The 13,771-nt window shown below is 43.9% G+C and overlaps 1 protein-coding gene and 1 long non-coding RNA gene across 51 annotated transcripts in view; one reads left to right on the plus strand and one right to left on the minus strand.

Annotated features, from left to right (window-relative positions):
- Nucleotides 1–13,771, plus strand: part of LOC110508342 (muscleblind-like protein 1) — a 101,441-nt gene that overhangs the window by 77,190 nt on the left and 10,480 nt on the right. For 8 of the 50 annotated variants that reach the window (XM_036966999.2, XM_090225849.1, XM_036967001.2 and 5 more), the window contains 7 exons: nucleotides 7,448–7,618; nucleotides 7,811–7,861; nucleotides 8,096–8,308; nucleotides 9,727–9,966; nucleotides 11,179–11,232; nucleotides 12,240–12,393; nucleotides 13,263–13,298. In XM_036966999.2, coding sequence (XP_036822894.1) covers nucleotides 7,448–7,618; nucleotides 7,811–7,861; nucleotides 8,096–8,308; nucleotides 9,727–9,966; nucleotides 11,179–11,232; nucleotides 12,240–12,393; nucleotides 13,263–13,298 — 919 coding nt within the window. The remainder of the gene's footprint in view (nucleotides 1–7,447; nucleotides 7,619–7,810; nucleotides 7,862–8,095; nucleotides 8,309–9,726; nucleotides 9,967–11,178; nucleotides 11,233–12,239; nucleotides 12,394–13,262; nucleotides 13,299–13,771) is intronic. The other 42 variants (XM_090225856.1, XM_090225862.1, XM_090225861.1 and 39 more) reach the window with 7 other exon arrangements.
- LOC149970667 (uncharacterized) overlaps nucleotides 1–13,771 on the minus strand; it is a 271,764-nt gene that overhangs the window by 1,725 nt on the left and 256,268 nt on the right. The window lies entirely within an intron of this gene.

The raw sequence follows: 13,771 nt of genomic DNA on the forward strand, positions 1-13,771 counted from the left end.
CAGTGTTAGGCTGCCAATACTATAGTGCCTATAAGAACATCCAATAGTCAAAGGTATAGGAAATACAAATGGTATAGAGAAATAGTCCTATAATAACTACAACCTAAAACTTCTTACCTGGGAATATTGAAGACTCATGTTAAAAGGAACCACCAGCTTTCAAATGTTCTCATGTTCTGAGCAAGGAACTGAAACGTTAGCTTTCTTACATGGCACATATTACACTTTTACTTTCTTCTCCGACACTGTGTTTTTGCATTATTTAAACCAAATTGAACATGTTTCATTATTTATTTGAGACTAAAGGTATTTTTATTTACGTATTAAGTTAAAATAGAAGTGTTTATTCAGTATTGTTGTATTTGTCATTATTACAAATATATATATAAAAATTGCCCGATTAATCAGTATCAGCTTTTTTTGGTCCTCCAATAATCGGTATCGGTATTGAAAAATCATAATCGGTAAAGCTCTAGTTGTCACCTACCCTTACCACCTCGGGGTGGCCCGTCAGGAAGTCAAGGATCCAGTTGCAGAGGGAAGTGTTTAGTCCCAGGATCCTTAGCTTAGTGATGAGCTTTGAGGGCACTATAGTGTTGAACGGTGAGCTGTAGACAATGAATAGCATTCTCACATAGGTGTTCCTTTTGTCCAGGTGGGAAAGGGCAGTGTGGAGTGCAATAGAGATTGCGTCAACTGTGGATCTGTTGGGGTGGTCTGCAAATAGGAGTGGGTCTAGGGTTTCTGGAATAATGGTGTTGATGTGAGCCATGACCAGCCTTTCAAAGCACTTCATGATTACAGACGTGAGTGCTACGGGTCAGTAGTCCTTTAGGCAGGTTACCTTGGTGTTCTTGGGCACAGGGACTATGGTGGTCTGCTTGAAACATGTTGTTATTACAGACTCAAGGAGGGAGAGGTTGAACATGTCAGTGAAGACACTTGCCAGTTGGTCAGCCAGCGCATGCTCAGAGTACATGTCCTGGTGTGAATATTGACCTGTTTGAAGGTCTTACATCGGTGTAGTACAATTCAATCTTGTATTGTATTGACAATTTTCCTGTTTGATGGTTTGTCTGAGGGCATAGCGGGATTTCTTATAAGCGTCCGGGTTAAAGTCCCGCTTCTTGAAATCAGCAGCTCTGATTGGGTATGTGCGTATGGTCACTGTGGGGACAACGTCATCGATGCACTTATTGATGTAGCCAGTGATTGATGTGGTGTACTCCTCAATGCCATCCAAAGAATCCCGGGAACATATTCCAGTCTGTGCTAGGATAACAGTCCTGTAGCTTAAGATCTGCTTCATCTGACCACTTCCGTATTGAGTGAGTCACTGGTACTTCCTGCTTTAGTTTTTGCTTGTGAGCAGGAATCAGGAGGATAGAATTATGGTCAGCTTTGCCAAATGGAGGGCTAGGGAGAGCTTTGTGTGTATCTCTGTGTGTGGAGTAAAGGTGGTCCAGAGTGTTTTTCCTCTGGTTGTATATTTAACATGCTGGTGGAAATGAGTTAAGACAGATTTAAGTTTCCATGCATTAAAGTCCCTGGCCACTAGGAGCGCCGCCTCTGGATGAGCAAATCTCTGTAGATTTAGAACATCTTTTCAGAACAGTTCTGTATGGATCTAGAGCCTCTTTCAAAACAAGCTCTGCGTAGTTTCTCTCCAAGTTTCTGACTCACAGCTTTTGTACATTAGCCAGTTAGTCCATCAGTTCAGTCTAAGAACTGTATCGATATTTCAATTTGGCCTCTCCTTTTTGACCTCTCTGAACATGTTTACAATCATAACTCCTGTTAACTTGGTGATGTGTTACCATCACATAGAGTAGCCCTTCTGCCTGCATGCATCATTTAACTAGAATGACAGAGAAGTTGAGTCTTTCAGCTAGTGTTAGGCGGTATCCAGATTTTCATACTGTTTCTGTACCATACCTGGGTATACGTATTAGTGAATGTGCACACAAGGGGCGCTATCTGTATAAATACAGTGAGGGAAAAAAGTATTGGATCCCCTGCTGATTTTGTACATTTGCCTACTGACAAAGAAATTATCAGTCTATCATTTTAATGGTTGGTTTATTTGAACAGTGAGAGACAGAATAACAACAAAAAATCCAGGAAAACGCATGTCAAAAGCGTCAAATCTTAGGTGAGAACCTCCTTCCCTCAGCAAGGGCATTGAAAATGGGTTGTATATGGGTATTCCAGCATGACAATGACCCAAAACACAACAAAGGAGTGGCTCAAGAAGAGCACATTAAGGTCCTGGAGTGGCCTAGCCAGTCTCCAGACCTTAAACCCATAGAAAATATGTGGAGGGAGCTGAAGGGTCGAGTTGCCAAACGTCAGCCTCGAAACCTTAATGACTTGGAGAAGATCTGCAAAGAGTAGTGGGACAAAATCCCTCCTGAGATGTGTGCAAACCTGGTGGCCATCCAGGAGGGGATTGAATGTCTCTTCTGTAACCAAGAAGCTTGATCTTGACATCGTGCCTCTTAGTTAACAAATTAACAAACCAAATGCATAGCTGGAGCCCTAAGCTAGATATGATTTATTTGACACATCTTAGATTTCTTATAGTTATAAATAACTTATAGTTAGGTATAAGCAGTGCCGTAGCAGCCCCCCCCACCATAACAATATATATATTGAAAATCATATTTCGAGATACCCAGATACCGTAAAAACGGTATGTCGCCCAAGCCTTCTTTCAACCATTTACCATTTAACCTACATTTCACATGCCAGTCGTTAAGCCATTATCTATAGCAATTTAGGTTAAGTACATGTAGTGATAGGGTTTAATAACAGTGTTTAAACCAGCCAGTCAGTCACACAGCAGTGCTGAGGCAGGGATCATGAGATCAAATTTGACCTAGTTGTTGACATTTCTGAGTCACAAGTCTCAACAAGTCAGATGTCTGCGTAGGCTAGACGTCCCTCTGTTTGTGATAGATACTGTCACACACACACACACCACACACTGTCCCGAGGCGTTACGTCTCCTGTTGTAGTTGTGACTGACGTGGTGTGCTGTGACGCAGACACAACAACACTCTTATGCACGACACTTTTTCCTGCCTGTATCTGAGTAACAAAACTTCTGGGGGTGCATCTCAATTGTGCAACGTGGTTTCCTCTCCTTATCTCCTTTCCTTCCTCTCCACTGATCTGAAAACCCAGGATGAAAGCAATATGGAGAATGCCCGCCAGGAATTTGCTTCCTTTGACCTGTCCAAGTATTTCATGTCATTGCGAATAGAGGAAAGGAAACAAAGAGAGGCAAATATGTTAGACTATTGAGAAGCACCCAGGCAGCAGCTCTATTTGTGATTGAGTGTGCCCACTGGGCACTGACGTAAATTCAACACCTATTCCATGTTGTTTCAATGTAATTTCATAAAAATTATGTGGAAACAACGTTGATTCAACCAGTGTGTCCCCAGTGGGAGGACCCTGCTACCTCGGCCGGTCGGCTCAGCTGTGCCCGTGGAATGTCAGTAAATAAATATCTGTCGTAAAGAACAGGGCTATGTGTGTGTGCCACCTGTTACATGAACATGACTCCAGTGTGTGTCACCTGTTACATGAACATGACTCCAGTGTGTGTTCCACCTGTTACATGAACATGACTCCAGTGTGTGCCACCTGTTACATGAACATGACTCCAGTGTGTGTTCCACCTGTTACATGAACATGACTCCAGTGTGTGCCACCTGTTACATGAACATGACTCCAGTGTGTGTTCCACCTGTTACATGAACATGACTCCAGTGTGTTCCACCTGTTACATGAACATGACTCCAGTGTGTGCCACCTGTTACATGAACATGACTCCAGTGTGTGTTCCACCTGTTACATGAACATGACTCCAGTGTGTGTGCCACCTGTTACATGAACATGACTCCAGTGTGTGTGCCACCTGTTACATGAACATGACTCCAGTGTGTGTTCCACCTGTTACATGAACATGACTCCAGTGTGTGCCACCTGTTACATGAACATGACTCCAGTGTGTGTCACCTGTTACATGAACATGACTCCAGTGTGTGCCACCTGTTACATGAACATGACTCCAGTGTGTGCCACCTGTTACATGAACATGACTCCAGTGTGTGTTCCACCTGTTACATGAACATGACTCCAGTGTGTGTCACCTGTTACATGAACATGACTCCAGTGTGTGTGTCACCTGTTACATGAACATGACTCCAGTGTGTGTTCCACCTGTTACATGAACATGACTCCAGTGTGTGTGTAGGCCTGTGTGTGACACTTGAACTACTCTGTCCCCGGTGTGTGTGAACGCCTGTGTGTGACACTTGAACTATTCTGACCCCACTCCATCAGGATTTCTGCGACTCAGACCCCTCCTTCTTGGCAGCGTGTATTCCTAGCAGACAGCATAAAACGATCTCTCCTAGTTCATTATCTCTTGGCACTGACGCTTTGAAGTTTGACCTCATATTGCCCTGTGATACAATATCTATGTATCATATGAGTGAAATGTATTTATACCTCCTATCTGACATGTAGCCTAGCTGGATGTCTGGATAGCAGTCCTCCAGCCAGCAGCATACCACCCTGCAGCATACCACCCTGCGCCAGCAGCATACCGCCCTGCGCCAGCAGCATACCACCCTGCAGCATACCACCCTGCAGCATACCACCCTGCAGTATACCACCCTGCAGCATACCACCCTGCGCCAGCAGCATACCACCCTGCAGCATACCACCCTGCGCCAGCAGCATACCACCCTGCAGCATACCACCCTGCGCAAGCAGCATCCACCCTGCAGCATACCACCCTGCAGCATACCACCCCGCAGCATACCACCCTGCGCCAGCAGCATACCACCCTGCAGCATACCACCCTGCAGCATACCACCCTGCATCCCACTGCTGGCTTGCTTCTGAAGCTAAGCAGGGTTGGTCCTGGTCAGTCTCTGGATGGGAGACCAGGTGGTGTTGACGGCCAGTAGGAGGCACTCTTTCTTCAGGTCTAAAAAATATCCTAATGCCCCAGGGTAGTGATTGGGGACATTGCCCTGTGTCGGGTGCCGTCTTTCGGATGGGAAGTTAAATGGGTGTCCTGACTCTCTGAGTTCATTAACGATCACATGACACTTTTTGTAAGAGTAGGGGTGTTGACCCCGGTGTCAATTCCCAAGCTGTCCTTCATACCATCATGGTCACCTAATCATCCCCAGCTTACAATTGACTCATTCATCCCCCTCCTCTCCCCTGTAACCATTCCCCAGGTTGTTGTGTATATGAGAATGTGTTCTTAGTCAACTTACCTGGTAAAATATATATATTTTTTTTTAAAGCGTCACAGAGTCCCTCTTCTGACCTGAACAAACACACGTATGCAGACACACACACACATGCTCAAGTATGCATAAAGACACACACACACACTGACACACACACAAAGAAACACACACAGACATTTTTGTCCCACAGGATAGAGCAGAAATAAAGAGCCCTGAACAATTAGTTAGTGCCAGGCATAGCCCAGACCTAGGGTGAAACAGGGTTAGGGGCATGCGGCTATAAACAGCTCCCAGCATATCACACACACACTGGCACAGTCACACAGAAACACACACAGTCGTCAGCTGAAAGCGGCACTCCAGTCTCCTTTTCACCTCTTTTAACACCTGATTTACTTAACAAAAGGCACTTCTCAATAGGTGGTCCAGGTAAGTCATGACATAGCAAAAGTGTGGGTGGGGGGGTCTTTTCCTCTTTTGTTCTCTATTTCTCCTCTATTGTTCCTCAAGCAAGGGACGAGGCTGATGACATCACTGATTCCCAACAGACCAACTCTTTGATTTAATTTTTATTTTATTTCACCATTATTTAACCAGGTAGGCCAGTTGAGAACAAGTTCTCATTTACAACTGCGACCTGGCCAAGATAAAGCAAAGCAGTGCAACAAAAAAACAACAACACAGAGTTACACATGGGATAAACAAAAGTACAGTCAATAACACAATAGAAAATCTGTATACAGTGTGTGCAAAAGGAGTAAGGAGGTAAGGCAATAAATAGGCCAATAGTGGCGAAGTAATTACAATTTAGTAATTTACACTGGAGCGATATATGTGCAGATGAGGATGTGCAAGTAGAAATACTGGTGTGCAAAAGAGCAGAAAAAAGTTAATAAAAACAATATGGGGATGAGGTAGGTAGCTGGATGGGCTATTTATAGATGGGCTGTGTACAGCTCCAGTGATCAGTAAGCTGCTCAGATAGCTGATGCTTAAAGTTAGTGAGTGAGATATAAGTCTCCAACTTCAGCGATTAGGTGTTGGCTTTGGGGATGACCAGTGAAATATACCTGCTGGAGTGCGTGCTACGGGTGGGTGTTGCTATAGTGACTAGTGAGCTGAGATAAGGCTGAGCTTTACCTAGCAAAGACTTATAGATGACCTGGAGCCAGTGGGGTTGGCGACGAATATGTAGTTAGGGCCAGCCGACGAGAGCATACAGGTCGCAGTGGTGGGTGGTATATGGGGCTTTGGTGACAAAACGGATAGAAATGTTATAGACTGCATCCAGTTTGCTGAGTAGAGTGTTGGAGGCTATTTTGTAAATGACATCGCCGAAGTCGAGGATCAGTAGGATAGTCAGTTTTACGAGGGTATGGTTGGCAGCGTGAGTGAAGGAGGCTTTGTTGCGAAATAGGAAGCCGATTCTAGATTAAATTTTGGATTGGAGATGCTTAATATGAGTCTGGAAGGAGAATTTGCAGTCTAACCAGACACCAAGGTATTTGTAGTTGTCCACGTATTCTAAGTCAGAACCGTCCAGAATAGTGATGCTAGTCGGGCAGGCAGGTGCGAGTAGCGATGGGTTGAAGGGCATGCATTTAGTTTTAATAGCATTTAAGAGTAGTTGGAGGCCACGGAAAGAGTGTTGTATGGCATTGATGCTCGTTTGGAGGTTTGTTAACACAGTGTCGAAAGAAGGGCCAGGAGTATACAGAATGGTGTCGTCTGCTTAGAGGTGGATCAATGAATCACCCGCAGCAAGAGCAACATCATTGACATATACAGAGAAAAGAGTCGGCCCGAGAATTGAACCCTGTGGTACCTCCATTGAGACTGCCAGAGGTCCGGGCAACAGGCCCTCCGATTTGACACACCGAATTCTATCTGAGAAGTAGTTGGTGAACCAGGCGAGGCAGTCTCCTTTAAGTTTGTTTTCTCTAAAAAAACAATTTTGCTCAAAACATTTTTTGCGTGTACTTAACTGTATTTATACCTGGGATATCGCTTTTCAACAGTAAAAGTTCAAGAATCACTGCAGGACGTCTTTAAAGCAGTGCTGTCTGAATCAACTTACTTTACTTTGACACATTGCTTCTCTCTCTTGCTGTCCAAACACCCCCCCCCCCCCCCCCCCCTCACTCCCCTTTCACATCTCCCTCTCTCAGGGCCGTTGTTCCAGGGAGAACTGTAAGTACCTGCACCCTCCTGGCCACCTAAAGACCCAGCTGGAGATCAACGGCAGGAACAACCTCATCCAACAGAAGAACATGGCCATGCTGGCCCAGCAGATGCAGCTCGCAAACGCCATGATGCCCGGCACACAGCTACAGCCTATGGTGAGACAAATACAGTAGGGATGTGAAGTCACACACATACACAATGGTGAGAGAACACACACATGCACAAATGTGCGCACAAATGCACACATACACACACATACACGTGAGTGGAAAAGAATATAACTGAACTGTGACTGAATCCCAGGACCTGAAACCCCTCTTCATTTTATTCAACCTTTGCCAATCCAGGTTAGTCTCTATGACCTGGTCCAAGACAGCAACAGGTTCAGTTTACATCAAGTAATTACATGACAACACTTACAGTCGGCTGCATCTCAAATGACACTCTATTCCCTATATAGTGTACTACTTCTGACCATGCAGAGCCCTAAAGCAGTGCACTATATAGGGAATTCAGTATCAGTGTAGATAAGCCACATAACATTGAATACAGTACATTTAACATACCAGGAAATATAACCTCTCAACTTTGACCCTTGTCTCTATCCACCCGCCCCCTCCTCCCGTTTGCAGCCTATGTTCTCTATGGCACCAGGCCTGGCCACCAATGCCAGTGCGGCGGCAGCAGCCTTCAACCCGTACCTGGGCCCGGTATCGCCCGGCCTGATGCAGGCAGAGATCATGCCCAGCCCGCAGGTCCTCATGGCAGGCCACCCCAACCACGGCCAGGTCCCCAATGCTGCAGCCGCAGCTGCACAGAAACTCATGAGGACAGACAGACTGGAGGTAAGCGATTCAGATTGACGGACCCCCCCCCGCTCCAGCAGCCTGTGCTGATTCTAGGCCACAACATGCTGTGTTAACATATAACATAAAGCCAGTGCTGCCCTCTGCTGCCCTTCAAATGCCATGTTCAACACACAGTGACTTTGCTCAATGCTTATGTCTGTATGACTAACCACGTTTCCATCTACCGTAATTTCTGGACTATTAAGCGCACCTGAATATAAACCCCACACACTGAATTATAAAAAAATATGTATTTTGTACATAAATAAGCGCACATGTCTATAAGCCGCAGATGCCTACTGGTACATTGAAACAAATTAACTTTACACAGCCTTTAAACGAAACACGGCTTGTTACAAAAATAAATAGGCTTTTAAACGAAACACGGCTTGTAACAAAAATAAATAGGCTTTAACGAAACACGGCTTGTAACAAAAATAAATAGGCTTTAACGAAACACGGCTTGTAACAAAAATAAATAGGCTTTTAAACGAAACACGGCTTGTAACAAAAATAAATAGGCTTTAACGAAACACGGCTTGTAACAAAAATGTAAAAAATAGCAGTAAACAGTAGCCTACCAAGAAAGTCATTGGTCACTATCTTCCTCCTCCTGTGCACTGAAACGACTGAAGTCATCTCCTTCGGTGTTGGAATTGAATAGCCTCAGTTGAAACACCTCGGCCGTCTGCTCTCTGTGTGTTGACCCAGTCTTCAAGCTTATTTTCTAGTTCGGGCCATCTGCTTTTCTTCCCTCTGAAAGCTTTTGTTTTCTTTTTGCAGTCAGTTCCTCACACTGCTGTTTCCAACGTCTTATCATCCACTCATTAAGGCCAAGCTCCCATGCAGCAGCTCTATTTCCTTTTCCAACAGCCAGATCGATCGCCTTCAACTTGAAAGCTGCATCATATGCATTTCTCCGTGTCTTTGCCATGATGAGGGTGACAAAATGACTACCGTAATCAGAATGATGGGAAGTTTGAGCGCGCTCGATTTACGTCAGATTATGTGACGGTGCTCAGTTTTTTTGGCGGCATGAATCTTGTGAAAGCGGGAAAAATCCATAAATTAGCCGCATCATTGTATAAACCGCGAGGTTCAAAGCGTGGTGAAAAAGTAGCGGCTTATAGTCCGGAAATTACGGTACAGTTTTTGTGTGTAAAGCCGTATAGTTGTGATGGAAACAGGAAGTTTTGGTCCAATTTTATAAATGCTGATAGATAATGAAATTAATTAATTATGCGTTAATATGAATTATGAAAATTAATTATGCGAGAAATGGCAGTGGATATTTTAGAATATTCACATGAAAATCTGTCGCCAATTGGATGGAAACCAAACTTTTTTTTTTTACATTGTGTATCAATGTATATCCATGTATTCATCCCTCCCCCACACCCTCTCACCCTCGCCAGGTGTGTCGTGAGTACCAGCGGGGCAACTGCTCCCGGGGGGAGAATGACTGCCGCTTCTCCCACCCCTCCGACAGCACCATGATCGACACCAACGACAACACGGTCACCGTGTGTATGGACTACATCAAGGGCCGCTGCTCCAGGGAGAAGTGCAAGTACTTCCACCCTCCGGCCCACCTGCAGGCCAAGATCAAGGCTGCACAGCATCAGGTGAACCAGGCCACTGCCGCCGCAGCCATGGTGAGTAGTCCGCCATCTTGGATCATCTAGGAAACAGTCGCATTGTAGGAATGAGGAAATACACACAGTAGGATGAAGCTGCCCGTAGTCACAGATCTAAGGTCAGTAATGGGTTTTGACATTGCAATGGATATGGTTAGGATTTGGGGAGGGTAAGCCAAGAAACTGATCTTAGATATGTGCCTACAGGCAACGTCTCCATTATATTATATGGCTCAGTCTTTTTCTCTGCCTGATGGCGTTAGCTGATAAAAGAAACACAGGCGTTTAGCTTATCTAACTGATCGTATCTGTATCTTCATCCTCTGTCTCCATGTGTGCTTCCCCTGCATAGGTTCCTCTTGGCATTCAATGCATTTAATGTGCTTATCGGACTGCAGTCTAAGTCTAATATAACAATGGTCATTCCTCTCTAGCTGAACATCCACAGCTAAACTAGCGTTGTAACACTTGTCTATTGTTCCTAGTATTTGCCATGCTTTGTATGAAGAGCAGAAAACAAACGTTGTGGTGTTTAATCATTGTAATGAGACAATGACTATGATGTGCACAGTGAAAGATTAGAGTGTATTACTTTTTGATAATTTCATAGTCCCATTTGTCACACTTTAAACATTCTATAGCTCATATTGCTTAATAAAGGCTTCATAAACCCTTTATAAGGCCTGCATAGATGCTTCATAATAATTTATAAGCAAATGTCACACTATATAAAGGGGATATAACAGGTCCTTACATCTGGTGCTATACCAGATGTGGTATAAACCCTATACTACACTTCATCAAGTATGACATTTGTTGTAGACCTTATAAAGGGTTTATGAATGCTTCATAAGTTATATTTATTTGAAAGTGTGATCATATCACTCAATGCCCAGTGTTTTGAAGTAATGACATTGTACATTCCATTTTATTCTTGTTTACATCTTTTCACAGTATTTGATTTAGCTAGACCATTATTGAACTCATGACCATGTACTGTACTGTAGCTCTCAGCCGTAGTACTGTAGTGTCTACACACTGTGCATGCCCTAGTCATGTTATCCCCTTGTATACTGCATTCCAATGATTTGTTTTTTATTTGTTGTTTTTTTCTCACCTACCCGAACTGCACTGCTGCCCCCATGATGCACCTCTGCTTGCTGGTTTATGTTAATGCGCTTGAACCCCATTGGCCCATTGCCATCATGTGCTCGCTGCCTGCTAATTAAGACTCAGTCGGCTGTCAAATCACTGAAGCGACCCCTCGACGCAACCTTTGACCTGGTACTATGACCTTTCACCTTTTAGCTTGGCATGTGGCTTTGTCGTAGTGCAATGTCTTAACCCAGATATAGCTACTTTAATTATTGTTTGTTGTCGTAATGTGTTTTCTTTTCTCCTGTTGCTATATGTGTCATTATTGCCTGTGATAAACTGATTGTGGCTTCCTTCCCGGCTTTGACTGAATTGACCATCTCCACCATGTTTGCGATAAAAACCTGCTTCCCAAACAAACATCAATTCGACATGGGAATCTGTAAAAAGGGCCACAATCAATTAATCACCTATAGCTTATGTTAACAGTAGGAGAGGGTTGAGGACATTTTAGCTTTTAACAGTAAATGTAAATGGTGGCATGGCTCTAGCTTATGTACAATGTGTTGTAAATCAGTAGTATGTATGTACAGTATATATGCATGTATTTGTTCCTAGTGCATGTCTGATTGAGTGGGATAGGATTAAAGTCATATTGTAGGGATCCATTCCCACCCGAGTTAATAAGATTGCTCATAATTCAATTGATCATGGCGCTAGCAGTGCAGCCCCCTCTCTCTCTATGCTTCCTATCTCTTCCTCTTCTTAGCTGCCTTATTGTTTTATTAATAGATCAATGCTTGCTTTAGTTGCATTAAGTCAGCGCAAGGTGTATTTTTTCGGTATATCCTCCATATTAAGCTTAGTCACTGATTGTATCATGGATATGAATGCTATGTAGCCCCAGTTAGTGCCATGCTCTTGCTTGTGTAGTAATTATGTAGACTGCTGCTTGCTTGCTGGTGTTACACACGGTTACAGTTTGTTGTTGTGATGTTCTTTTATCCTCTAACTTAACAACAATTCTCTTGTTTGTTTTCTTTCCCGTTTTTACTTCCAACACACCCTCTCTCTCACGCCTCCCTCACGCACCTCTTTCTCTCTCATTCTCTCTCGTTGTTTGTTTCTCCTATCTCTCTCTCTCTCTCTCTCTCTCCCCCCGTCCCTCTTTCCCTCCCTCCGTTGGGGCTGGTCAGGGGATCCCCCATAGTGTCATGCCACCCATGCCCAAGCGGGCAGCCCTGGAGAAGCCTAATGGGGCTTCTGCCATGTTCAACACTGGCATGCTCCAGTACCAACACGCCTTGGCCAACATGCAGTTTCAGCAGCAGGCTGCCTTCCTCCCCTCAGGTATGGCTCCCAGGGCGCCCACGTTGCTTTCATATGGTCTCTGTCATACGTAGAACTAAAACGAGTAGACCTGCCTGGACATTGAAGGTAGTTAGAGCTCAGCATTAGAGTTAGAGTACGTAGAAGGCTCCACGCCTCCATCTAAATCTGAAAGTGGTGCAGGTGTTCAGGTTCCCTCACTGGTAATGTGCTTTGGTTTGGGCTGGGGGCTGTGCATGTGGTCAGATGGAGACTGCATTGGGACGTTTCTCCTTTCTGTCCCCTTGCATCTGTTTGGCAACATAATGTATGTCCTGCTTCCATATTCAACTGCTACACTTTTTTGATTCTGTCTTGAGCGTGTGTGTATGCTATGTGTCACTATTATGATTATTATTATGACTTTAACTATTTATATTAATTGATTGATGATTGCTATTACTATTATTATCACTGTTTATTACACATTAATATCCATGTTTTTATCTGATCTGTGTTGACTCTCTACCTGATTCTCCCTATTGGCTAGTTTAGTCAGCACCAGGGTTGGGGTTAATTCCATTTCAATTCCAGTCAATTTAGAAACATTGAAATTTCAATTCCAATTCTCTTCAATGGTTTTCAATGAGATATGTGGAATTGGAATTAGGTTTACATTCTGAATGAACTGGAATTTAAATGGAATTTACCCTAACCCTGGTCAGCACACCTGTATTTCCACTGATGACTACTTACTGTGTTACTGAATGCTGTCCAGTTAATTAATTAATCTGATCTCTTCCTTCATTCTAACGAACCTTATGACGGGCTGTTTTGATTTCTCTTCCCCTTTTCCAATCCACTTCCTGTTGCACACTTCCTGTTGCACTGCATGATGTGCATTTGGGCAGGCTCAATATTCTGCATGACCCCCACCGCCGGTGTTGGTAGGTTCCAGCTTTCCTTCTCCACCAATTAGCCTTCAGCCTTGCCAGTGACTCGCACATCAATCTATCTAGCGATCACATCTGAGTGAACCCATATAGTTTTACGGCATGATTCCCACTTTTTTGTGCTGTTTAGTCAACTGCTAGGGTCGTTGTCACACGAGTGACCATAGGAGTTAGCAAGATAGGAGCACTCAGTGACCATAGGAGTTGGCAAGACAGCACAAACAGTTCTGGGATCAGGCTAATAGTTTTACTTTCCCTCCATTTAATAATCCTCAGTATGGTCAGATCCACATGTAGTTGGATCTGCCTTTGCTTTGACAGAGTCACAGGGTTGGTTGTGGCATATAATATATACTCATTTGCACATTTCCTTTGTCATTTAAAAAAAATTATGCTGTGTTTAGTCATAACTATACATTGTAATACTGGCGATATACACTGAGTGTGAAAAACATTAGGAACACCTT

The sequence above is a fragment of the Oncorhynchus mykiss genome, chromosome 28 (assembly GCF_057628025.1).
Source record: "Oncorhynchus mykiss isolate SJ-2025 chromosome 28, ASM5762802v1, whole genome shotgun sequence".
NCBI lineage: Eukaryota > Metazoa > Chordata > Actinopteri > Salmoniformes > Salmonidae > Oncorhynchus > Oncorhynchus mykiss.